General features: G+C 36.6%; 3 protein-coding genes across 4 annotated transcripts; 1 reads left to right on the top strand and 2 right to left on the bottom strand.

Annotated features, from left to right (window-relative positions):
• The first annotated feature begins 644 nt into the window (after positions 1-644).
• On the top strand, positions 645-1,707 carry LOC125189318 (homeobox protein knotted-1-like 1). Its single transcript, XM_048086605.1, has 4 exons — positions 645-794; positions 915-1,025; positions 1,129-1,255; positions 1,501-1,707. The coding sequence occupies exons 1-4, from the start codon at positions 645-647 to the stop codon at positions 1,533-1,535; spliced, it is 423 nt and encodes a 140-aa protein (XP_047942562.1). The 3' UTR covers positions 1,536-1,707.
• A 2,047-nt stretch (positions 1,708-3,754) lies between these two features.
• Positions 3,755-7,807, bottom strand: LOC125187921 (NF-X1-type zinc finger protein NFXL1). Its single transcript, XM_048084582.1, has 2 exons — positions 7,634-7,807; positions 3,755-7,441 (listed from the first exon to the last, which is right to left on the bottom strand). Exon 2 carries the CDS (start codon positions 7,392-7,394, stop codon positions 4,041-4,043), a length of 3,354 nt encoding a protein of 1,117 aa, XP_047940539.1. The 5' UTR covers positions 7,395-7,441; positions 7,634-7,807; the 3' UTR covers positions 3,755-4,040.
• Positions 7,808-8,479: 672 nt separating this feature from the next.
• LOC125188189 (protein transport protein Sec24-like At4g32640) lies at positions 8,480-20,604 on the bottom strand. Of its 2 annotated transcripts, none has more exons than XM_048084949.1 (25): positions 20,414-20,604; positions 20,249-20,311; positions 19,186-20,118; positions 16,723-16,935; positions 16,514-16,588; positions 16,270-16,368; positions 15,855-15,966; positions 15,316-15,443; positions 14,442-14,561; positions 14,020-14,097; positions 13,709-13,786; positions 13,443-13,535; positions 13,189-13,243; positions 12,935-13,101; positions 12,747-12,830; positions 12,445-12,564; positions 12,266-12,334; positions 11,725-11,802; positions 11,459-11,597; positions 11,062-11,226; positions 10,176-10,321; positions 9,914-10,093; positions 9,497-9,585; positions 9,351-9,382; positions 8,480-8,988 (listed from the first exon to the last, which is right to left on the bottom strand). In XM_048084949.1, exons 3-25 carry the CDS (start codon positions 20,017-20,019, stop codon positions 8,882-8,884), a joined length of 3,261 nt encoding a protein of 1,086 aa, XP_047940906.1. In that variant the 5' UTR covers positions 20,020-20,118; positions 20,249-20,311; positions 20,414-20,604; the 3' UTR covers positions 8,480-8,881. The 2 variants fall into 2 exon arrangements, with proteins under 2 accessions (XP_047940906.1, XP_047940905.1); XM_048084948.1 differs by having other exon boundaries at positions 14,020-14,100; positions 20,414-20,603.
• Positions 20,605-27,425: the final 6,821 nt, after the last annotated feature.

Genomic DNA, 27,425 nt, shown 5'->3' with positions numbered 1-27,425 from the left:
GTAATAACAATAAATGAAATATATATTTACTCATCCACAATGCTGCACTTGAAACACCAGGTTAAAATTTAAAAAGATTAGAATCATTGAAAATTTGACTTAGTAATAATGGAACAACATGCACATATATCACTCTTAAATGAGGATAACTCCAAAGGGGCAACTGATACTATAATTTTACCAAATGTAGGAGTATTTAAAATGATGAATTAAAATAAGGAAAATGCCCATGTGTAAGCACAGTAGCAATTCTGAAATAATTTTTTTGGGGGGCCATGAAAGTAGAGAGAGAAGAGAAGAGTCCAAAGAGAACAGTTAAAAAAAAGAAGTGAGAGGGAGAAAGAAAATGGGGATTTTGAAGTCTCCAAGAAACCTATGAAATGTATCTTTCAATTTCAATAGTGTTAATGGTGAGGCAAAAAGCTCACTCAACTCCACTCTCTCTGTCTTCTTCTGACTGATATAATAACTCAATGCATTCATCAGTCATTCAATACTCCCTTCCAAATCAACTTTTTATTAAACCAAATCAACCTTTTTATTTATATAGTAATTATATTTATGAACAATTCTATCCATCTATAGACTATATATATGTATGGTAAGTAAAAGGTTTCCATAGTTGGGAGTTGTGGAAGTTATAAATGGAAAGAAAACAAGGTGGTGAAGAAAGGGTGCAGAACTCAAAGATTACTATAAATGGAGATGATGAGAATCTGTCTTTGCTAAAGAGAGAAATTGCATGCCACTCTTTGTTTAGCCTCATGGTTGAATCCCACCTCAACTGCTTGAAGGTCTCTCTCTCTCTCTCCCTCCTTCTAATTAAGGGTTTTTGCTTATCCAAAATTGTTTCAAGAATTTCCTACTATATATGGATATATCTAAATTTAGATTTGATTTTCATTTTTTCACAGCTATGTTTAGGTAAAATGGAGAATAATGCAATAAATAATCCTAGTGATGCACTTCCAAACCAGCATGCCAACTTATTCACAGCTGATCGATCAGAGTTGGACAAGTTTATGGTATCACAATTTTCATGAATTTATATAGTAGCATATCCTTTTGTCCCTAGCGTGTTTTGAATTATAGTAAGTATTATTTTTATAAAATAAAAACGTGGCGCAGGAAGCATATTGTGTGACTCTAAAGAAGCTAAAAGAAGAAATGGAGGAACCTCAGCAAGAATCTATGGAATTCATTAATATAATGTATTCTCAACTTGATGACCTTCTACTTGACACTCCTTCCTCCAGTAAGATTATTTTATTCCAATTTAAACTCATTTTTATCTTTTCATACATGCATACATACATACATACATCGCCTTTGTGCAGGTTAGTTTTAGGATTTGTATCATATACTTCCATTTAGTTTGCACCTTTTTTAGTTTATTTTCTTTGGTTTTTTATGTGTCCATGCTAGAAGTATCTTGATCTGACAAAAGCTTATTGATTTGAGGCTATGAGATTAAACTCATTTTTATCTATTTTTGTGTAGTGCGCAGCGAAATTCTAAGGTCGGACGAAGAGTAGAATAATAGTAGTAGTATTTTAAAAGGTTTGCAATCAAATTCAGACAAAAAACAAAAATAGATTATGTTTCGGATCCAGAGTTGAAGTTTTATGTCTTGGTGGATTGATTGACTTGTGGAACCGAAACATGTCCTGTAACTATAACTATTTTAGTTTAGTTTATTGTATTGTATGTTTGTGTAAAATTTCTTCCTTCCTAAATTTGCTTCACGGTCCGGAAAAATCAAAATTACATTATTTTTAACAATAATACTATTAAATTAATAAAATAATATTGTCAAGTGGGTGCACTACAATTTCGTGAATGATCTCAATAGAATTTCCATTATAGGATTTATAGCGAATATTAATTGGATAACATTTATGTGTTCTGGAAATTGGTATACGTACATATAAAACATAATGCTAATAAAGATACATATAAATGCAACATATAAATGCTAATAAAGATAAATATAAATGCAACATATAAATGCTAATAAAGATATTCCGTGCTAGTATATTGTAATGTATGGATCACAATAGTGTTTTGTATGTTCGCCAATTCATTATGATTGTGCATATCCTAATGGTTGAAATAAAACATTAGATTGATCTGATTTTGTCTATGGTTGAAATATCATGGTGTACACGTGATTTTTTTGGTATATCATATAGAGTAAAGGCCCAAATTGGTCTTGAACATATGATCATTTTACGTTTTTGGTCCTAAACATTATCTTTTGGATTTTTTGGTCCTGAACATATGAAAATTTGATCATTTTGGTCATTCGTCAATATTTCCGTTAAAAACTAACGGTCAACGAGTTTAATCCCGATTTTGACCAAATTAAACTTTTAATTCTGATTTTTTACTCCCTAATTAATTTCCTAATTATTTTAATAAATATTTATTTAAATTCATCTAAATTATGGCCGACGAAGCCAAAACAACACCGCCTTCTCCGCCGGCAACCTCTCCCCCTCCAACCACGTCCTCTGCTCCAACCGCGGAAGGCGGCGGTAGCTTCGCCACGGGAGACGGAGGGAGGGGTTTCCAAATAGGTTTAGCAATTTTGTGGGAATTTTTGCTTACATGCCTGAGATAGGCATCTCTGTTGCTGGCTGAGCTGCTGCTTCCACTGTTATCGTAAGATGCGGAAGAAGCTGAATCGTCGCCGACAAATCCTCCTTTTTCCATCTCCTTCTTCGCAGCAGCATAAACACTCGATTTCTCTCTCCCTCTCTATGTGGGGAATCTGTGTCGCTAAATGCGAAATTAATATCGCAGAAAATACTAGGTTTAGTGTTCTTCGAAATTAATGATGCAGGATGTTCAAAAAAGCCCCAATAATCTGAATTTGTATTTGAAGGATCAGAGGGTTTTGTAGACGCTTGGGTCGTGCTCTAGATGGATTGTGGAGTCAAAGATGAGGGAGATTTGAAAGGTGTCGAGGGTGAGGAAGGGTTTTTGGGGGGAGAAGGAGGAGTCGCAGTGGAGAAGAAGAGCAATTCTATTTTTTTTTTATTATTTATTTTTTATTTTAAATGAATATTTATTAAAATAAATAGGGAGTAAAAAATCAGAACTAAAAGTTTAATTTAGTTAAAATTGGGATTAAACCCGTTGACCGTTAGTTTTTAACGGAAATATTGACCGAGGACCAAAATGATCAAATTTTCATATGTTCAGGACCAAAAAATCCAAAAGATAATATTTAGGACCAAAAACATAAAATAACCATATGTTTGAGGACCAATATTAACATTTTAGTCTATCATATACAGTGCTCATATTTGGAATGTGACAGACAAATAAATCAATTTTTATTGCCATGTGAATGGGTGACCCACAGCCCACAGGCCGATTTGTGTGGAGTTGCTTCAACAATTTATTCATCTACTGTCTCGTGTTTGCGTAAACCTAGACATCTTCATTTTCATCAAAATATGACAGAAATAGCAAATCGCATCACATATTCTATATGATTGAGGACAGCTTAAATAATTTTTTTTACCATACGCGATTGAAATAAAAAATCCAGTCCTATTAAGATTAATAAGAGCAATGACAAAATATTAATCTTGAAGGAATCACAATTATCAGCTATAGTTAAACAAGAATCTTAGCATAGTTAAATAGCAGAAATAACATAAAAAAGCGAATACTCCACCATATAATATCATCCAACTTGTACCAACTATGTCAAGAAAAAAGTGAATGAATCCACAGGCAGAGATTGTTCAAAAGAAATGAACCTTTTCATTATCATATTTTTTTCAAGAAAATCACAAGCCAGCACTAAAATTGCCTGCTAAAATGTCTATAGAGGCAGGGGATGCAATTTAGCCTAGACGATTGGGTAATGGTAACTAATAAACAAGACAGCCAACAATAAGGAGGAATTTGAGGGGAGAATTCAAAATGCTGAACCTGCTACCAAAAGATATACTTCAATCTCCCATATAAGCACTCTAAATGCATTACTCGTGATGCCAATATGTTCACACGCCATGCTTGCTCGCTCAATCATAGGCATTCTCCCAATCGTCCACCACATCACCAGACCCACTGTTGCTCATGCCTTCTGGCTGCAATGCTGCTGCATTCAAGCTAGATTCCTCTCCCTTAGAAGACGACAAGTTCGGAGGAGTTTCTGGCTGTTTCTGACGATTCTCCGTTTTTGTAGAAGCATCGGATGATTTTGAACTGCTTCCCGATTGCAGGACACTCCAGCGGTTGCTTGAAGAAGCAGTTGGAGCTTCCTTATCTTTCCAGTGATGCAATTTGGGATCAGCTGCATTAGCAGACCACTCCTCAGCTCCTCCCCACGAGCTTTCCTTGTGCTCAGAGTCCTGCAGGACAACCTTCTTCCAAGGGTTCTCTTTCAGGATCGCTCCAGATGCAGCATCTTTGGAAGCTGCAGAAGATCCCCATGCACCAGTGCCTGAAGTCGTTGCTGAGGCCCCCCCATTCTGAGGAACTGCAACAGCACCGTAATACACAGACCCCTGATCCAATCTCCTCATAGCAGTTGCTGCTCTCCCTGGATCACTGAAGACAGCTAATGCATTCTTATCATTCAACCAAACCAATTCACATTCCCCACCAAACCTCAACACCAGTGCACTGACATCAGCTTCCCTAGGTAAATCAAATAAAGCCACAACAAGGCGGGGATCCATGTCCACCAGGGGATCAAATATCGGGGGTTGCAACATGTTACCAGGATTGCATGACTTAACACCAAGCATGCGAGCTGGGGCTTTTGACTTCGGTGTGACATGAACAATGACAAATCTCTTTGGCTCCCATCCAGCTGCATTGACAGAGAGTTTCCACCTTTCAGCTACCAGCCTCACTGCATCTCTTTTTTCCTTGGTCATCACAGAGAACACATGGACTTTAATAGCATTTAACCCACCCCTGCCCCTACCAAGGACCAGGTACCTGCATCTCTCTTCGACGGACAAGACCCACTTAGGATCACGCCTCAAGAGGTCAGAAAGCACTTCAGAAACAGAAGCAGTATCACCAAAGTGAAGTGCATCCAAGGTCGGGGCAGTAACACCAAAAGCATCAGCAAGAACCTTTTTGCGCTCCACTTTTGCGCATTCATCATCACACATTAGCTTCCTCGAACCAAGGGGAATTTTCTCGACATTTTCCTCAACAGGTTGTAGAGCCGCCGGCAACTTTTGTATTATAGAAGCTTCAAGAACTGTGTCAGCACTATATCCTCCACTGCTGCCACCAGCATCACAAGGAACTGTTGCATTTACTCGGCCACAGGAGCAAGAGATTGTGACAGGAAATTCGCATCTTACATCAGGACATGGAGTGGCAGGGTGACACATAGCTGTGCAAGTATGCCTACAATCTCTCCTCGGAGCACCACATGTCTGCCTACAAGATGTTCTCAAGCTCGTACTTGATGCAGCAGAAGAATCACATGGGGCTGGATGACAAGTTCTGGAGCATGCATGTAAACCACACTGCCTCGTCTTTCCACATAGTTTATTGCATCTAATATCTTTTGATCCACAAGGGATACTGCGAAGAACAACATGTCCACCCACACATTCCTTGGGGATAGGAACTGTGCAAGGTGGACAGTCTCCAAAATGGCAGCTGTGTGAAGATGGATGACCACAAGGCTGAGGAACTGAGCAAGGGTACTGACATGAAGGTGGAGGTGTACCACAAGGCAATGGGGGAGGAATAGAAGTTTGACCACAAGCACAAGACAAGTCGGTGAAAATTGTCTCCAGGCAAGGAGGACAATGACCACTGTGACACAGTGATGTGCAAGAATGCTGACCACACCGTAGCTTCTTCTCACATGGCATCGTGCACAAATGTGGGTTTCCATCAACCATGGAAGAATTCAAGGAACTAGAGAGAGGACAGCAACGCTCACTGCACCGATGCCTGCCACAGCTTTTCTTCTGGCCACAAGGTCTATCACAAGTGAATTTTTCAACACTCGGAGCAGTTCTGTAGCACTCTACAGCTCGAGAGGTCGACCCACACCGACACTTTTGGGTAACAAGAACGTTACAGGGAGGACACGGCCCTGAATGGCACACACTCTGACAGTTATGCAGCTTGCAAGCCAGGGTCTTGCCACAATTCTGCGTACAAGTTGGAATTGGATCCAAACAACTCTGTCTTTCCTCATTTAAGCTAGTCTTACCACAGCAGCATGCCTTAATCTTTCCTGGCAGCAGCTCACATTCCCCACATGGACCTGGATGACAAACTTCTTGGCAAACATGGTTTCCACAATTCAATTTATTCTCACAAGATAAGTTGCATGAGAATAAACCATCTTGGTCATTGATTTCTCCCTTGACAGCCATATCTCCACAAAGAAGAACCTCAACCTTTTTCCTACAGAAACAAGAAGCATTAACAAGGACCTGGCAAGGATCACATGGCCCCACATGACAGACGCTTGCGCAGCGATGCCGACCACAGTCAAGAAGCTTTTCACATATCTTCCCACAAGTGAGAACAGACTTCCGATCAGAGCATCTCGTGGTAATAACTTGCTTCCCACAAGGGCACCTACGGGGAGGAGCAAAGGCCTTACAAGGAGGGCAAGGCCCAGGATGGCACTGCAGAACACAAACATGAGGACATATATCCTCATCACTCATGCCACTACCAGGAAGCTCCCTTTCCAGTGGTTTACTGCAAGGCTCTCCACAAGAATGTGGAGTCAAATATAAATCTGAAGGTGGATCTGGTCTCTTGCCACAAAAGCAGATGTATCGAATCTCCTTAGCTGACATAAGCTGCACTGATTGGCATCCAGGGCAACGCCAATTAGTACCCTGATTTTTCTCAGCCAACAAATCAACAGAAGTAGGAGCTCTAGCCCATTTCTTTATGCAATTCAGGTGAAAAATTGAATAGCAGCTAGAGCACGACCATACGGGTGCAGACCTGCGAACCATGTCATAACAGATCATGCACTCAACAGATCCCTTGGAAAGCTTATCCTGGATTTCCTGCACAAGTTGGGGTATGTTAACCCCCTTCATTATCCTACCATTGTCGTCTCTGAAATGCTTCCTCTCCACCTTCTCTTTCTCCCTCTGAACAACATGCCGTTGACCAGGGTTTCCTCTTGATGCACCATGGACCCTATTCCGGTTCGGAACAACAGGATGGACGGGCCTACCAACCAACGCCCCACCATTTCCACTCTCATTCTGGCCAGCACTATCAGCAGTAGCTGGGGGAACTTCCACGGCGGCAACAACAGGCGCACTGCCCCGAGGGACCCACTCACGACGGTTGTTCCGAGAAGAATTGTTGTTTCTAGGCCGATAATTATTGTTCTCCCTCCGGCTATTTGGCTCCGAGCTCATGTTCTGATCAAGAGATGCCAGACTACTATCCACCCAAGCTCGGATAACTACAAGGCGAAATCGCATAGAATAAATCAGAAAATAATCATACGCAAAAAAACGAATACCCCAACAAGAAATAATCAATAAGAATCGCAAACCATGGAAATGAATTTTGTGATTAAAAGCACCAATTCATCAAGCAAAAGCCGAATCAAGAAACGCAGAAAAACATCCAGAAAAGGGAAATTGCAACTGACCTGAAGAGACAACAGAGAAATGGCAACCCCAATCCAATCCGATGGAAATGTTATTCTCCGATGCGAGGATGGTCTTGGTAAGTGGTGAAACCGATGAATGGAAAGATTTTAGGAAGAATGGATCGGAATTGAAATTTGCAGAAGAAGGATATATATAGGGTTAGATGCGTGCCGCCCAAACCAGCGCAAGGAAAAATGGTGGAAATCCAAATAAGAAACTACGCAGAAGGTACAAACACCGCCATGTGCATCTTTTGGGCTTTGGCCCATTTCGCTTCTCACTCGGCCCACCCGTTTCAACTTTCAACCCACATTTATGTGGCACTCAAATTTAATTTCATAAATATCTTATTCAATAACGTTATCATCATTTCTTCATGCTTTTATATGTTATGAACAAATTTTGTACTATCATAATGTAGATCTAGATCATACTAAACCTCCTCATAAATTCGTCTTATTCATATTTTTTCATATGTCTAATCTGTTCTTCACATAACGATATAAAAGCCAATGATTTATCATAAGAAATAAAATACCTTTTCCCACTAGTTATGCTTACACAATCACAAAAATACTTTTTCTTAGTTAGGGGTGAATAAGCTTATTTGTTTTTAAGTTTAACAACATGATGTTTGTTACTTAAGGGGGTCACATCTCACATGACTAAAATCTAAGATAGTTTTTTCAAGCACGACAAAATGTCTATTTAGATTGGATTTCTAAAAAAATTGAATCATTTTGCACCAAACAATCCTCGACAAATCTTGCATAGCTTAAAGTCAGCACATTGTATCCAATTTATGTATATCATCTTTCATGGTTTATTTCTAAATACAAAAAGACTAAATACAAAAATCACACAACTCCATGAATATTTTGATGAGTTAAGAAGTGTCCTAATTTCATCAATTGTGTACCTTACAACAAGTTGGATCAACAAAGACCACTAAATCTAAATAATTATACAACATTGTGTTTTACATCTCAAAAGACAGTGCAGCAAAAGATTATAGATAGGAATATATCCAAAAACCTGAAACCAACTCCTTTTTAGTTTATTTCTATATCTTTTAACTCTATCAAGAAACCCATCAAATGTAATGATTGTCTAAACAAAATTATAACCTCCAAACCTCACTCAAAAAGGAAAGATGTATTTGTCGAGATCTCCCAGTGTCGCAGCAAACATCAAGATGCATCTCATGTGTTCTTCTCTTAGGTGTCAAAACTTTTGCCAGTAGCTGATCAAGCCATTTTACTCTGAATCTGTCGATGAATGTGTATTAGATACTCGACGTATGACAACCCATTAGCCGTCTTGTCTTCAATCAGGTACGAGAAGAACGTCATCCCTGCAAAGAGAAATGGATCATTAAAAAGGGAGAGAAGATGTAAAACTAAACAGCAACATGTGAAGTCCTGCTAGTAACAACAAAAACAGTACGTTTAACTACTATCGTTATTTAGCACCAACACCTCTATACCATTACTAGGGAAAGAAATAGATCCCAAGATCCTCTCTTCTAGTAGAACATTCGATACTTTTGTTATTAATCTAAATTATATTTTCTTAACTCCACTAATTTTCCCCATAATGGTAAATTCCTTCTTTCCCATGGAATTTCAGGGTCTTTGGAAGGAACTCAGATGGTTTGGAGCAAAGGTTGTGAAAGAGAGTGAAGCTGTGGTGAATGTGAATCTGCGAGAAACTAACCTGATGGATCCCCCTTTTTGCACAGTCTCAAGCTGCAGAACAAGAAAGAGAAGAGAAAAGTTGAGAAGTATGCAAAAAGTAATAAAATATTACAGAACAAAATATTATATGAACTGGTAGACCAAAAACAAAAACTTGGTTTTTACCGTAGGTAAGAACATCGTTGGCGCCTTATCTCATTTACAATGTCATTCAGCTTCTTTGACAAGGGATTGTCATATTGCTGCAAAATGAACTGATGGAAAGAAAAGGCCATAAGTACTCTCCCTTCTAGCCAAATACTTAGAAGATTTAAGCATAACTAGTTACTGTACTACATTGAACCTATTTTTTCCTTATTCACAGTTGCAAGAAGAGATGATGAGCTCAGTGATTAACAGCGACAAGTATGAGAAAAGGGAAACAGCTATAGTGAACCCTAAAAATTGAAAGATCTACGAGTAAAAGCTATTCAAACAAATGAATGTGTGAAAATGAATGTAGCATATGACTTTCATCACATTTTCAAAATACAGAACTTTCAAAACTAGAGACACCGTGCACCCAGATTTATATGGCAGTACCTGATTAGGAATATCTTCAAGTGAAGAAATGCCAAACATCTGTTGCAAAATATTTGGTTGAACATTGTCACCCAAATATATCAAACAATCCACTCCATTCTCAAGAAGATATATTCCTTCGGTAGCAATGTGCTCACTGGAAAGTGGAATCGGAACAGGAATAATGGAATCATCTAACTCCTGAGAAATCAGCATGAAAAATGAGAGAGGAAATACATCAAACAAAACCAATAAAGATAAATATGTCACAAAATCTTTGTACCTTCTCATTAAGGTCATGAAGTGCTATCATTCTAGGGTACACCAATGGGATCACCAAAGGAGTAGGTAATGGTGAGACATAATTAATCCAGACAGACCTATCATCAATTCTTCCATCAGGCCGTAATCCAGTGGATTTGAGTAAAGCTGAAAAAGGCATGACAGATCGTTTAAACAAAATATGAAACTATCGAAAAGAAGACTTTGACCACTCAAATAAGATACACATGCTGTGCATAATTCAGAAAAAGAGTTTAAAGGCAGCACTCATTGGACACATGTTGTGTAAATTCAATCACACGCCAGAAGAAGTTAAGTTATGCCATTTTCCCTGTATTAACAAATTTTTTGCAGCGATCCTAAGAGAGGTCTTCATTTATCAAATATGGCATTCGTTCTGAGGGTATCCTCTCATTTCTAGTTTTATTGACAATTTGACACAACTAACTATCCAATGCAATTGTGTGTAAAACTACACAGCATCCAAAACTCCATATGCAATTAAATGAGTAACTGCATCCAAGAGAAGATTAATTCTTTATTAGGGGATTCGACGAACGCATAATTGCCATTGTTAGATTCTGCATTACATATATATTACATACTTATGGTAGTTTGTTTTGGCTTTATTACTTTGATTTACTTTCCTAGAATAGTTTTACCTTTGTGTATATACTTGCATAGTTCACATAGATGAATACAGATAATGTATTCATTAAAACACATTTCCACATAGTTTCACAACCATTAAATGCAAAAAAAAAAAAAAAAAAATTGAGTAACCATGAGTTTGGGGAGTCTGAATCACATGAGGTGTTCATGAATTTACTTTGAGCATAGCAAGAGAAACTACATAACATATAGTTAAAAAGAAACTTAGAATGTACCAAGTGTATAGAGAGGCAACATTTTAAGTGCCTCGGGCAGAATAAGTTGTCCGGCTGATGACACCGTAGCACAGAACTTCCGGTACGAGTATAAAATGTTGATGCAAACATTGGTAGCTTGATCCCTGACTTGTGCAAGAGGAGCTGAAGGAATCTCAATAGCAGCTGTCACATAAGATAAGACGAAGCAAAAGAATCAGGAAATTTTTATGCTGTATATCTACATGAAGAGAGCAATTTTGAATAACTGCAGAAGGAAAGGAAAAAGAAGATATAGCATAGGGTATAGTGAATGACTCAATAGTATTGCAGCTGTCTCCAAGTAATACTATAAAAATAGATAAAATCAAACAATCTTAATAAAGCATCTCAGAAAAACTATAATATACCAACTTACCTTGTTTTGTGATACATGCAAATTGGGTGTCTAGATCAGCAGAGCGGAATAGATTACTGAGCATGTTGGTGCAAGGCAGGGACAGTGTGGAAACTCTGATTCTTCTTTGTCCATATACAGTGGTGTAAAGAAGAGCACACTAGACAACATAATCATACAAAGTGATTGGATGAATAAGAATAATAAAGAGAAAGAGAAATGAACAGAGCTACAGAAACTATTCCAGGAAAAAAATTATAATTCGTAGGCCATTCCAGCAGCTATACCTGAAAAGCACACTCAGAACCTTCCTGTAGTTTATCATCATGCTTCAGGGAGACCATTATTGTTTTGTCACAATCAATCTGGAAAAATGAAGATAAATAACTTGAAACAAATCTGATGAAGAAACCAAATGTACAGCAGCAATAGAAATCTTGGTCTCATAATAAAGATTCTCAAACAATATCACAAATAAGAAGAAAAGAATAGTGCAACACCATATATAGCAGCAATCCATGGTATGTTCATGGATTTAAAGGAAAGAGCAAGTTTATAGAACATCATGGTATAAACCATGGAGCCACTTATCAGCATTTACACTATTACATAAAGTGACAGCATATGCACAAACAGAAATAACCACTATGAAACTTGCACAGAAAAAGCTGGAAGACAGATATAGACTTGAAAGGACAAGAAACTGTGGTGAACTTCAGAACAAGCTAAAAATAAACTATAGTGAAATTGACGTCAATACTTTAGAATATTTTTGCATACATATTTATCTTTTGTGTGTGTGTATGAGAGAGAGATAGAGAGAGATACCGCAGGTAGATCAACATCAGTTGGTATGCGCTTACAGAAATTTCCAGAATATTCTTGAACTTGAATACCCTATCCAGGAAACAAGTAAAATATAATCTAGCCTTCGATTCAAGAGATGTTTGCAGAGAAATATTGTTGCAAAAGTAGAAAGCTCAAAAACAGCACTTCTAGAACCTCACCTGGCTACATCTAACACGCATCACTGCCTCAAACCCTTGGGGCCTTGTGACGTTCCACCGAAGATCATTGTACAGCTTAGCAGGATCGGAGCGGGCAGAGAAAGGATAATAGTAGTATACCTAAAGAAGGAAATGACGGATTCAGATTTTAAAATTACACGACAAACATCCTAAAGAATAATGCATATCAACATCGAAGAGACTGATAATTCAATACTCAAAGGTGATACAAATATACAATAGCCAAATATATAGTGGTCACTCATAGTAATCCTATGATTACTACAACATTATTCAATTACCTGGCCTCCAGTTGTCGTTGGAATAACAGAGAGAGATGCAATATCCACATACATTTGCGATGTAATAAACAAGTCAACACAGACCTGACAGTAATGAAAATGAGAGGGAATAAGCTGGCTAGGATTCTAAACAAAAAGATGATACCGTAAGTATCATGGGTTCTCAAAATTAAAAACTTTAATGTCACCTGGTACTCGGCGAATTCTATTGCCATAGTTTTTAGAGTCTTATCAGATAATATCAGTCCTGACAATGCAAATATATGCAGCATTAAGACCTTTTCTCCTGCTGACATGTTGCTTCTGCCTTCTGCCTCTCGAGCAGAAAGGGATCCGATACCAGCGGACGGCAAAACTGCAATACCATAAATTTTAGTTCACTAGCATGACCGGCAGTGAGTTTACATGCTCAAAAAACTAGTAGTCATATTTGTCAGCTTACCTGACTGGAAAACTAAGAGTTTGCCACCAGTGCTTTTCATTGCCAAGAAAGCAGCCTAAAGTAAGAAATGTGACAATAAGATTCAAGTATCATGAGTATGTGTACAATTCAGAGTTTTCATATACAAGATGATAATTATTAAACATAATGTAATTATCACTTCAATCTGCCTGTTCATTCTAGCCAACAACTAAATGAAAGCAAACAACATATGTTGAAAAACACAAACTTAGAAAAACTTCATGTGTCCATACCTTCACAGCAGCACCAAGAGCTGAATCAGCAATTCTATTACTCTCAAACATTGTAGGAATGGTGTCAAGCAGCATTTCTAAATGCTCAGAGCACTGCATTCACCGAAAAAATTCAAATTTTGTGAAATAAAAAAAAACAGTAATTTCTCTTCAGATCATAAATAAGGTTTCTTTATGCTTTAACATTTTTGTTGGTTTAAGGTGGCGTGGGAGGGGGGGTGTACATGATGCAAGGAACATATATCTAGAAAAGTAATGATACTAACCTCAGAAAATTGAACAATAACATCACTTTCCAGTGGAGTATAGACATCTTGAACATCAGGAACAATTAGCATCAATGGCTGAAACAAAAAAAGGTAGTAATTATTGCTAAGCATCCACTGCACTGACTAAAGCCAATGCGATCTACCACATGTGGCTCCTGAAACGTTCAAGTTGAAGACAAACACAAATTTGAATAACACAGAACATAATAATTTTACTTCCAAATTGCCAAGTAAGAGAGTAAATAACATTCAAGACACAGATAAAATTTTATATTCATTCACCAGAAAGATAAAAATATTCCACCAACCTGCTGCGAAGCTCGTTTTAGGTTGTAAAAGTGGATGGTGGAATCAAACGTAGCAATACCCACCATTGTTCGAGGACCCTTCTGCATGGAAAACACAGTCAATCCACGTTGATTTCTCACTCTCTTTGATAATAAGCAAAGAACCCTCAGGTAGTTCTCTTAACTTGGTTCAAAATTATTCTCCACCTTCTCCAAACTAATTTTTGGAACAAATCCCCTAAACACTAGAAAAGAGGTTAAACCAATCATGCTTTTACATTCACAGCTCTTACAAATTCAATATCTCCTAATTTTGTTGATACACCCACCCCCTAAGTTTCCCATTTAAGCAATTAAATCATTAGAGGCTTTAATTCATAGTTGACTAGATGAAGGCCCACAAATAAAATGTTATCACAAGAGAAGTACAGGCATGAACTTACTGGAAGATCGGCTATCACTTGTTTGATGGCACTGCAAGCCGCTGCAGTTGCACCAGTTTGTGTAGCGTTCATTGATACATCAATTAAGAAGAAAAATACAGCAGGCATTGGATCACGCACCTGAAATAACATAAGCATAATGTGAGACACAGTATAACATAACAAAGTTCTGTGTCATGGATAAATAAATGCAACAGAAGCTCAGTTGTCCTAAACAATAACAGGCCGAAAGTAACTCAACAAATATCATAAAATATGTCACTCTGCAGGCTTCATTATTGTAACAGATAGTACAAAATAAGAGCTAATAAAGCCAGCATTATAGATAGAACAGAGGATTATTTTATCATAGACCCAGATTAATTTCTCATTAAATATAATATATTATGAAACTGATGCCCCCCCCCCTCGTCCCCATATGTGTCATAACTCATACATGACAAGTTTTAGTTGATCCATAACACAATCAAAGTGACTGCATAGTACGATAAACACTAATTAAATCTTTGCCCACGATTTTACATATGGACGTACTTGTTACGATAATCAGGTTGTTGGCAGTCTCAAGAAAAGTTGGCTTACAAAAAAAGTACTATCACAATCCTTTGCAGAAGAACTACTGATGTTTCTTCTATCAAATAACATAGTTATATATCTTATTCCTCAAATAGGAAACCATGCCCTAGAAAGTTCAAATCATAAAATGGATACTCATTTCTGGCATTTACAAGTGTGCTACTTAAAAGACATCTAGCATAATGATTGGTTCTAATTAGCTATAGAATCCTACACAATGATTTGCAGTAAACAATAATTTCATCTCATCCAATTCAATACTTGCTGGATCCAAATCTAGGAAATACGTGGCAATTACCATATACTCCTTAGACGCAATAAATTCAACTGTTCCTCGACATAGTTCGGGCCTTTCATCAGCGTCTCTACGCCGACCATCTGGACCTAAGTTGCAGTGATAGTCACGTGGAGTTTCATCCGTAAATCCTGCACCACAACCCAAAAACAATGATAAAGTAAAAGACAATAAAAAAGGAAGAGAACACCAGAACCAATAAATACTTGGCAATAATATATTATTATCAGGCATACATGTGACCCATGTTCAGGTTGAGACAAGCAATGTACACAGCAAATACTCCCGCCACCAATGTAATAGAGAATTTAGGTTCAAGCAATTATAGGTCAGGGTTGTGGCTTTTAGAAAACTCAATATATCTGGTCAATTATATTTAGATCATTCACAAGTTAATTAGTTATTTCCATATTTTTCTGACTATGAACAAGCAAACAATGACCACCCCATGGTATTTGACTTACGAAGTTATGCTAATAGAACTACTAAAAAAACTGACAAGTCACCAACCACCAAAAAAATAAGAAAAGAGTACTTCTCACCACACAGGTTGCAAATGAAACGTCTTCCTTGATCAATAAACTTCACGAAAGGATTAATGTAACCTTTGCAACGAGAACATCGAACAGGACCACTTTCCCCAAAATCTACAACCTAGCAGCAATAAAACAAGAAATTAGAGTAGTTCAGCGCCTATAAAATTATCCTCACACAGGTCATGTAACCCTCAAATCTAAAATTAACAGTTATAGCATGGAAATCATAGTCAAACATGTAAACTTTGCAGATCAACTTAAACATAGTTGGAACAGATATCAGCTTCTTAGAATTTCCTTTTACAAGAGAACTGTATAATTTTCCTCGAGGATTAGAGTAACACCAAATTCTTCATTTAATAACAAGTTGACAAAAGAGAGTAAGAGACCAAATTTTGCTACCACAGAATACTTCACTTACGTGGATAGGCTCCTCAGATGGATGCGGGAGAGCTAATGGCTGGACCAATAGAGACAGCTGCATTCCCGATGTAGATAGAAGGTCTACAGTTAAAGGAACCTAATATAACAAAGGGAGACCCCATTGTCATTAGCTGTTCCAACTTAAGGAGGAAGTCACGCACAAAAGGTAGAAAAGTAGTTTGAAACAATATGGGAAAAAGATAGTCGTCCAAACAGCTAATGATGCATTTAAATACTTAAACCTGATTGATAGTACACCTCATGTAGCGTGGACTGCAATTTCCAGTGTCTTTAACTATATAGTCACTTGTTGCAGGCTTCACAAGAAGAAATGAATGAGTAAAAAGAGGACTAAGAAAGTCTAAACTCTCGTCAGGTTAACAGTTTGGAAAGGAAATACTTTAGGTAAATATACAAGAACTAAACTAAACCAAAGCAAGAATATCATTACCGGTGGAGGGTTCGCCTGATTGCCTTGACGGGTCTCATGAACAATTACAGATCCACTCTGAGAAAGACGGGGAATCTGGTTGGGATCAATTTTAGATTGCCCTGTTTGGTTCAGAGCCATAGACTGATTTGGAAGTGATTGTCCACCTGGTGGCAATCCAAACATCCGCGGAGGCTGCTGCATAGACCCAGGAATAGGAGGAGGTGGAGTCACCTAGACATTGGCATATATTTAGTGTGTAAAATGAAGTAGCTGATTAAGTGGTCCAATGGTGTTATTGAGCTGCAGGCTGCAGCACTAACAAAAACCAAAAGGCCATAGTCGAAGCTAGATGTGTCCAAATTCACATGCAACATCCTCCTCAATGCTTGTTTAAATGTATAATAATCTATGTCATAATACTTAACTCTACAGTGTGTGGCAAGACCATTCAGGTTTCAAGCCCAAAAAATATTACTCCTTCGTTTATAGATTCGTTTTTCCATTTGGGACGTTCCATCATAATAGAGTCGTTTCCATTTTGGCAAAAATTAACACATTTTCTTTTTCCTACTTTACTCTCTCTCCTACTTTATTATCCCTCCACTTAACACAATAAGCATTTCTCTCTTAATCTCCATGCCGAAAAGAAACGCCTCTATTAACAAGAAACGGCTGTAGTACATTATTCTAACCTGGCATATATATTAGCTTGAACCAAGAGTAAGTTCTTTCTTCAAACAAACTTAACAAAAATATAAAGCTGGCCCCAAAATTAACACAAACATAGACAGCATAGTGGCTGTGCAGTATATACAAGAACCATATTGGAGTAAATTCCATCTAGAAGTTCAAACAACCTAAAACTGCAAGATATAATGTATGGATTACTTGGTTGCAAGCAAGAGCCTTAAAAAAAAAACTAGATCATGGTACTTTCACCCATACATTACATGCTCTAAAAGCAAGAAGAATGATATTGCACCAAGTCCTAGATCTGTGATATAAAATACCACTTCAATTAAACAAGAGCCATTTCTATGCGATTCACTTCACAATCAGTTGAAAATATAAATTCAAGGATTGCCTAGAAACAGGGAATGAAATTAAAGTTGGAGAGGTCAATAATCAAGTACTCTTCCTTAGGCTCTTTTGGGGCAAGAAAAGATTATTAAAAGAGAGCTATGCATACTGTCATCGTGGTAATTGCAAAACTGGGTAGTTTTCTTAGCTTCCTTCACTCACTTCTTATGAGTCCCTTTCTCTTCAATTTTTTTTTATATTTTCACATTAAAATCATCATAAAGATGAATTACACACATGCACAACTCTTATACACTTTATGCCAATAAATTATTGATAAAAATAAGAGAAGTTCAGCAAGAATTTCAATAATCATTTCCTATTAAAAAGGTAGAAGCAAAACGCTGCCCCAAAATATCATTCTAGGAAAACAATCATCAAATGATAGCGATGATAACTTCTCAAATACACTGTTGTATGTCAATGGCACAAATGAGATAATAGTTGGATGCAAAAGCATACTTGGAATTTATATACTAGAGGCACAGTGGAAAACATCCCTACTTCCGGTTTTATATTAACTATTGTCAAGCTGGAAAACACACCAAAACCACAAGCCCTTAGAAAGTATTTTTGTAACATCTAAACAGCATAGGCCCCTCAAAGCCTTCATTTAGCATTCAAACAGGTTTGGACTATCAACTCCTCTAGCTATAAAAGTAAACTATCATGAATTGAAGAATTCAGAATATGAATAATACATGCATATGACTATGATCAACTTGTCATTTAAATCATGGTCATGGCTTGTTGACTTGTTGTCAATTTACATAACCCTCATTCATAACTTGTTGGACGAATCTTGGATGCAAAGTACACACTCAACAAAGTTCTTAGAAAGAAAAACACAAATCTTCATGATTTTAAAGTTCCTAGAAAGGCAAAAACTAAATCTTTATGCTTCAATTTCAAACTCTAGTTATCCTACCTTTTGATTGAAATATTGCACCATTATATACAGGACATGGATCACGTAGCTCCACAGTTAAGATGCTGAATTGCTGATTTTAATATTACAGTTTATAAAAGAGGCAATCAAAGCTGATTTTTTTGTTACTCAATATTATGCTCTCGAAACTATTCAAGCCACTTCAGTAATAGAATCTGTTTTTTTAACATCACATGTATAGTGCAAATAGTTTAATTCCATAAAAGTTAGCATCTGCTTTAAAATCTGCCAGGTTTATTTCCTCCTTTCTATAGTAGAAAAAATTTACACATGTAAGTGATTCAAAGCACTTAAATCAGAAACAAAAAATTATCATTAGCTAAACTCAAGTGGGCAAGAACCGTGTATATCTCCATGATTTGCAGGTCAGACATAATGTATCTAAGCAGGAGCATAAAAGTATTCAAAATATGATAGAATCATAGAAGAGTGGTAAAAATGATAAAACTAACCTGCTGTGGCTGTGCTGGCCATGTCTGCATCCCATAAGGAGAATTCATAGATTGATGCATGCCTGTATTTGGTGCTGAAAATGGGGATGAACCCATCGGAGGCATCATATTCCGTGGCGGGCCTGAAAATGGCGGTGCAGGTTGCCCAGAGGCAGATGATACAGCAGTAGGTGGAGCACCAAAAGTAGGGCGCATTTGCGGCGGCTGAGAAGAAGGCCTAGATGATAACATAGCTGGTGGTTGCGGAGGTCCAACTAAAGGCCTCGGCATACCACCCATAGCAGGAGGGAATGATGACCCACTTTGTGTCATACCTGGTGCAAATGTAGGCGGTCCATTACTAACTGGACCAGAAGCACTTGCATGAGACGGAGTGGAGGGAGCTGATGTCAGAGGGGAAGACGGGTATGATCCAGGACGAGGACCCGGTGCAGGAGGTGTGGGAGCAACAGGTCTACCAATGGATGATGGCATTGCCCCAGGTGGTGGCGGTCTTGATGAAAAGGGAGGAGGCTGAGATCCAGGCGGTGGACCAGTAGGTCTAGAAGAAACCATATTTGGAGGCAGTGATGTTTGAGAAGGAACATTAGGTGGTCCTGGAGCCCTTGGAAATACACCAGGGGGAGGTGGGCCTGGTCTGTTGCCAGCAAAAGGCGGAGCCTGTTGACCGAATGGTGTAGCATTCGGAGGAGGTCTAGGGGCACTACCACCAGCATTGTTCGGTTGCTGCTGATTAGGCTGATTAATTTGTAGGTTTTGCATATTATTAGCAAGGGAATTGGGGTTAAAATTCGGGGGGAAATTCCCTGGCCTAGGTCCTCCGGGAGTTGCCATCACTTCACCTACTCAGAAATCTTACAAAAAGATATACCAAAGAATATGCACAGATCCTCCACAGAGTGAAATCTATCCCCAATCCAATCCAATTCAAGCCTACAAATCGAAAAACCACATAGGCGGATGAACCAAGAAACAATCTTTTTAGCCAAATCACACACATACTCAAGTAACGTAACAAAAAAGAAACACTAAACAATAAAATTATGGAGTATAAAAAACTTACGGTGAAGGCCGAAATACCGGTCCGTTACAGGAAGAACCGACCGCTTTCCGACCAGATTCCGATCTAACTATGCAAAAAAGCAGAAAATTATAATTATTGAAAAGAATTGGAGCCAAAACGACAGAAACAAATCAACATATAACAACAGATTGAAGCCAGAGGAACCTAATTTTGGGCGTAAATTTGCATTACAGCTTTGGAGATAGTGATTTCCGATCGATAGGTAACAGTTACGGATCGAAGTCGAGATTGAGAGATGGAGGAAAATGAAACGCAGAATGGTAAATTTCTGAAGGATCAAAGCAAAATTAACATATTACGGTTATAAAAATTTATTGAAATTTGCTGCTTTTAAGCCTTACCAGTTTTCTTTTTTAGGTTTTTCAATAGAAGATGGATGATATGCAGGTCAGCTGATGATCTGTACGCACGCGACATATTCAAGGCAGGCACGTGACTTTTAATAAACACTATATTTGGACTTGTGAAATCTAATTTAACTGGAAAAAAGGACTATATTTGGATCTGTAAAATCCAATGTTTAAGGTTAGATTTGGATTTGTAAAATCCAATCTTATAAGTAGGGGTCGGCAGATCCGAATATATATGAATTTTGAAGATTTTGATCGAAATGAGTAGGTTGCTAGTACAAGGTGAGTATCATAGTGTAACATGATATTGTTACAAAATAATCATCATATAATCACAACAATATGATATATTCATATACATCTGTTACACCGTGATCATGATAATGCAATAATTAACCATTTTCCTACCAACCAAACTAGCATGAAATGTAGTAATATCATACTAAAAAATAGCACAACTTTCATCGATTATGCTTCCCATTATGTGATTACTTAGCTTGTGTACGCATTGCAGAGCGCAGTTGATTCCGGAGGGGCGGATTTATATAATTGGCCAAGGATCAAATTCCACTGCTATCGTGTAGTTGCAACGCCAATACTTCTCAGGCACAAGTAGACCTGCCCACGGTTCATGAACCGCCGGTTTCGGTTCGGAACCGCCGGTTCCGGTTTTGGAAAATATGGAACTGGAACCGAACCGTGAGACCGTTTCACGGTTTCGGTTTCGGTTCGAAAACCGGCGGTTTCGGTTTCGGTTCCGAACCGCCGGTTTTTGAACGGTTCGTAGCGGTTTAGGTTCGGTTTCGCGGTTTTACGGTTTTTTTCCTTAATTTTTTTTTTGCCATATAATTTGAAATTATAAAATAAATTGGAACAAGGAAATGGATAGTTTTAATTGAAGAGAGAAATTCTTGTTAACACGAAAATGAGGCGAGTTCGGTTTTAACCGTCGGTTCGGTAAACCTTGGGCAGCTCTAGGCACAAGTATGGGGCCTTGGGAGATGGGCTTCTGGCAGGCAGTGGGCTAGGCCCCCCCCTTAACGGGTCAATGCGTGTCATGATTTAACACCCCTCACAATATTGTCAGACCAGGATGTGTGATTAGTTAGTTTGAATTTCATAATGTTAATGTAGAATCAAACTGAGTTCATTAAATTAATGGTGATATAAAATTACGTTACCCTCTACATCTCGCTCCACTCTCTAATTAATAGCCATAACACAAATTAATAGTAATCCATAGGGACATACTAAGATGACAACTACATATATGATGACAATGTGCCACCAATTATAACCGTTTGATATTTGGATCTGAAGGCTCATATCCTGCCATGTGGCAAGCAAAATTATTTTAAAAATATTAGTTTTCAGCGTGAAAAGGGTATAGGGGGAAGTCACAAATTTGGCAGCTATTTGGTATCCTTAATTCACGTTACAGTTTCTAATTTTTCTCACTCCTCAATTCACGGCATATCTTCACATAATCATGTTTACAATCTCTTCCGTATAATCGCTTTCTCTCCCACTGCAATCAGTCTTCAATCTTCAATTTACATAATATACTTTCGTTTAGGAATGAAAGCATCTATCATGGAGATTTGATTTCGTGTCTCGGTTTGCTTGGTTACATTTGTTGTATTGCTTGTCTCTGGGTCGACAATCGCATATCAACGTCCACAATTTAGTTTTTAACCATGGAAAATTGGAAATTGTCATTCTAGCGTTCTACAATTTAGTTCTCAATTCTGGGTCGACAATTGCAAATTGTCAGCGTTATGCGTTATGCTGATTCTGCAATTTAGTTTTCAATTTATTTTTCGCTAGGTTTTGTTATGTGTTACGAATTATAATTCCAGATTGCTTGGTTTAGCAATATACATTGCATTACAAAGACAAGGTATTTGCATTGTTGCATATGTGTAATTTAATATATTTCGTTTTGATTTATTTCTATCAGATTGCTTTGTAACTCATCAAATATTGCTTTACAGTGATATTATATTTGCTTGGGCAAAGTATTGAGAGAGACTCCTCGGCATTGACATACACGGATAGCTACCAGATTGTAGAACAATGACTTGGATATTGCTTGCTACTAAATTAGGATTTGCATACTACGTAGATAATATGACTACCATATTTACTAAATTTTATTATCGTAGGTAATATGAGTACCATATTGCATTGTATTGCTATTAGAATTGCTTCATCACGAATGAATGTTTGCATGTTAGTTATGAAGACCTCAGATTGAAGTTTATATATGTTTAATACATGTAATACCACACATCGTGCATTTTAACGATGCTGATATTTCGTTATTACATGTATCCAGTTACATTCAATTTCATGTTAGCATAAACAAAAGAACATAATTGAAAAAAATAACATGTCTCAACTTTGACAAACACATAATTGATCTTCTAAAACCATCATTATCTACACTAAAATAAAACCATCACGTTTTCAATGACCAGGAATTAGTTAATAATAAAAAAACCATCATTCAATTCGTCTACATCAAAACAAAACAATGTACTGTTAATTCTTAAGAAAATGTCATTCCCCATTCAATGTTTGGGGTAGTCCGGAACCATCTTCTCAACGTCAATAGGTCCCTAACTTGCTTTCGTTCTTGTGGTACTCATCGTGTTTTCACTTCTTTCGCCCCTCCTCAAAAGCAATTTATTCTCCTTTCAAAAGCAACTCAAATACATTGATACAATGTCATGTATTTTACAATGGAAGTTACTTTGAAAAATAATTGTGCTCCATTTAAGAGTATATTTAGTCACAGAATATAAAAGAACGCTTTGCAGACCATGCAAATTTCTGCAAAGAAGCAAGCAATATTTTAATTGGAACATGCAAGTATTTATAATGCAAATTACGAATTAATTAAACTGCATTCACACATATAGTAATATGCAATTAAATAGACTTTGGAAAGCAAGATCACTATACAAAATATAATGCAAATTAGAGGAAAACTATAATGTGATGTTTGAGAAGCAAGTAATTACTTTGAATAGAATGTCAATTCGTATATAGAAGGAAGTATTTTTAATTGTAATTCTTGCAAATCAAGATTGTAAAATCAAAAATATAAATGAACTTCTATTTGCCTATGGGCTTATTCGAAACTACACCATCTATATGTAGCAATTAATCATCCCTTAAGCAGCAATTGACAAATCCTTAAACAGCAAACCCTTCCATTATTACACACGTATGCGTTATTAATCTAAGTATATTATAACTTTAGAACAAGCAAAAAGTCAGTCATTAATAAGCAAACTAAAAATTCAGTTGGCAACCAAGCAAAGAAAATAATAGAACCAAGCACACCTCGTCACACCAGAATTACACATTGTTCTGTATCTGTTGCACACCAAGCAAGCATAAAAATAGAACAAAGCAATTACAAAGGCTTAATCATGCGTCATTAGTGTGTAGGAATCCCAACGGCATCCGGTAAATAAAAAGTGTACTGAATCTTTTACCAACCAAGCAACCAACATAATAAAAACAAGCAATTCCTAATGCTCAACAAATCGTAACTAGTTCGCAGGAACCATGGTCTACATCATCCCGTATTTCATAACAAGCGACATATATCTGATAACAAAGACATAAGATTCGCAGCACAGTGCCAATCAATTTATCAGGCACTTTCAAAGACATAACAAGCAAACACCGATTCATACAAATGCATTCCAAAAAGTGATTAGTTATTGATCAATTAAAGAACCTAAAATGAGCAACCAATGAATTTAGAATACGTTAAATGCAAAGCAGCAACAATCGGTTATGGCATTTAGCAATTGATGGGGCAAGAAACAAGAACCAATCAACAGAAACAATGCAAACAAAATTTTGGAGGCATGGTGGTGATTTCGAAAATTTGGAATGCTTAAGCAATCCGAAAAAAAAAGCAAGAGCTCAATAATCACTATCGCAATAAAACCTAAATAATCACAACAGCAATAATGAATTGGAAATCGAACCAAAAGATTAGTGGCAGGCAGTAATGCCAAGCGGCAAACTTCAAGCATTGAACTTCACGCGACGGAAAAAAAACGTAGACCTTAACCGTGATGGAAGTCAAACTAGCGATGTATATCCTACCATGCTCATTCAGCGTCGAGAGATGAGTAGCAGAAAGCGCTGCAATTGAGTGAAACAAGCATCGACCTAGGATTTGCTAATATTTGTGAATGAAATCGGTAGGTGATCGGATGAGGAGATTTGGAGAGAGAAAGGTCGACTAGGGAGAAGAGAATCGATTTAGTTTTCAAGTATTATGAATCTTTATTCATAATACGAAAATTGAAACCTATTACTATATGAACTACTGATGTTAATTGATTGATGAAAAGTAAATTCTGCATATATAAGATGATATTTTACTTCACTGCGTCCAAACTCACCAATTGTCGACGCTAATATTGTAAGAAAATACACAATAAAAAAGAAGAAAATATTAATCTAATTTGAATAGTCAATTCACATTTCATAGCACACATTTCTAAACATGGCCAACCCAAATTATTTAGCAGAATGGGCCATTATTTTTAAGCCCAAAAAGTCAGTTTTGTTTTCTTTGATATGCTTCCAATATAATTAAACCGGCCCAACATTTATTACGAACTGCATAAAATAGCATCAATTTATTTTTCTTCAAATTAATGAACTCCATAAAACTTGTGTTTACATTTTATAATTGTATGATAAACTACAGATGGGTTACACGTATAAGATTCATATGAATTAATTATACATGCAAAAAATGAAGTAAAAAGTAATGAACCACCCTATATTAAATTAAAGATGGAATACACTTGCGAAGATAATGAGGAAAATTAGAATAAACGAAAAACGAAAAAGAAATAAAAATCCAGACTTAATAAAAAAAAATTGTAACAAAATATCATAGAAGATTTTCTTTTGCTTTTTTTGGTATTGAAATGAGAATGGGCAGCATAAACATAAAACATGTCATATTTTTATTTGTTATCAAGTCCAAATCACAAGGGATGGGAAGGTGACGCTACGGTTTTAATTTAATTTTATTTTGAGTTTGGGGAAGAAATTGGTGGGGTGTTGATAGAATCATAATTAAATATCTGTATGGTTATTTTCAAAGGGACATATTTAATTTTTTTCAATAATGATTATTCTTGCAAACTACAATAAAGGTAACACACATTCTTATTATCATTTTATTATTTTGCATTGCTTAATTGCTAATCAACCGTCCTTTTTTTGAAGAAAAGAAAAGTTGAATTACTTATCTTCATATATAGTGGTTGGAAAAGATATGCAATAATAGATACTATAACTATTAATTAGGCTGAGATCCTCGGTTATATTAAAGTATACTACGATACTAGAAGATGTTTTCGAACCGAAGTAAACAATAAATGAAACCCAAGAATTTGGAGCAATTTTTTTTTATGGTACAACATAACAGTTTCAATATTACAAAATTCATCTAAACTTATCAAAAAAAAAAAAAAATTCTTCTGTATGCTCTCTTTTTTACAAGATATTAAGTATTTTTTTCATAGCCATATCTAGGAGTATTCTTGTAAAGAACAAAATTGCACTAAATTCTTGCGTTTCATTCATTGTTTACAGCGTTTTTAAAACAAACATCTTATATATATTGTGCATCTAATACAATATCTTGGTCTTTAAAGTAAGATTTCCTTGTCTGCTTATTAATTTATGTTTCTTCAACTTTTTTGTTGCATTTGAACTTACATACATGTATTCCAGTTTGTTTGTTTCTCACACGTACGCAGGGAATCTCTGTAATGACTTGAACGAATTTGACCTGAAGAAATTTGGAGTGAACGATCATAGTGGATTTCTTGGATTGAATTGAATAACATTCACATAAATGTCTCTCAACAGCAAGTTCGAATTTGGGCTCCCAAATTTCATATCGCATGGTAATTATTGTAACTCCGATTTTTACCTAGCTATTTTGATTTTCATGGCATTACAATTAATTTTCTGCCAATAACGTTGGCCATGTTGAAAACATATAGTTTTTAGGAGTCGACTAATTCATGTAGTTAAGGATACGACTGAGCATTTTTAAAGGTTTTAATTGCTCAATTTTTTATAATCAAAATGTTCGAGTCTTAAGATACGCGAGCTGCAGAGTACAGAGTAAAACAGAAAAACACAAACAAAACAAACATGAAAAGAGTACAAAACACTTCACCAAAACAAAGTAGGTATTAGGATATCAGCGAAAACAAAAGAACCATCAAACACATTGTCCAGATCAAGCCACGAAAATCTTATCAACTGGCCTCAGACGGTCATATTAAAACTACCCACCACCTAACATCCACACAAATTAACTATGCCGAGAGTCCACGTGTCCTGAAGAGCACAAAGAGCAGAAAGTGACCATGTTCAGTCCACCAAATTGTGAATTTGAATCGATGATAAATTATACTACTACCTTATTCTCATAAAAATAGACCACTTTTAATTTGAAACAACATGAGTTCTAAATTCTAATGCATAATTAGTAAAATAAGAAAGATATAGAAATAAAGAGTGATTGAAGTATTGTTAGTGTATATATAGGCATAGGGGCTCACACCTCAATAGAGAGAAAAAAAATTCCTAAAATAAAAATTGCTAAGTACTATGGGACTTAGATAATCAACTAAGCAATTAAAATTTCTAACGAAACTTGGATTCTCTTGTAGATTGAATTAATTTTATACTTAATTAAATAATTAGATATTTCAATTAATTTTTGGTCCAATTGGACGATT

This window comes from Salvia hispanica, chromosome 5, assembly GCF_023119035.1.
Source record: "Salvia hispanica cultivar TCC Black 2014 chromosome 5, UniMelb_Shisp_WGS_1.0, whole genome shotgun sequence".
NCBI classification, from domain to species: Eukaryota; Viridiplantae; Streptophyta; class Magnoliopsida; order Lamiales; family Lamiaceae; genus Salvia; species Salvia hispanica.
This window is presented reverse-complemented; position numbering and strand designations above follow the sequence as displayed.

Bases quoted from the DNA above. Each gene is read 5' to 3' on its own strand.
- LOC125189318 (XM_048086605.1), top strand. From the start codon at position 645: ATGGAAAGAAAACAAGGTGGTGAAGAAAGGGTGCAGAACTCAAAGATT. The intron at 1,026-1,128 runs GTATCACAATTT...AACGTGGCGCAG, and splicing joins CAGAGTTGGACAAGTTTATG to GAAGCATATTGTGTGACTCT. The intron at 1,256-1,500 runs GTAAGATTATTT...ATTTTTGTGTAG, and splicing joins ACTTGACACTCCTTCCTCCA to TGCGCAGCGAAATTCTAAGG.
- LOC125187921 (XM_048084582.1), bottom strand. From the start codon at position 7,394: ATGAGCTCGGAGCCAAATAGCCGGAGGGAGAACAATAATTATCGGCCT.
- LOC125188189 (XM_048084948.1), bottom strand. From the start codon at position 20,019: ATGGCAACTCCCGGAGGACCTAGGCCAGGGAATTTCCCCCCGAATTTT. The intron at 15,967-16,269 runs GTAAGTGAAGTA...TATTGCTGCTAG, and splicing joins CATCTGAGGAGCCTATCCAC to GTTGTAGATTTTGGGGAAAG. The intron at 11,227-11,458 runs GTAAGTTGGTAT...CTTATGTGACAG, and splicing joins TGCATGTATCACAAAACAAG to CTGCTATTGAGATTCCTTCA.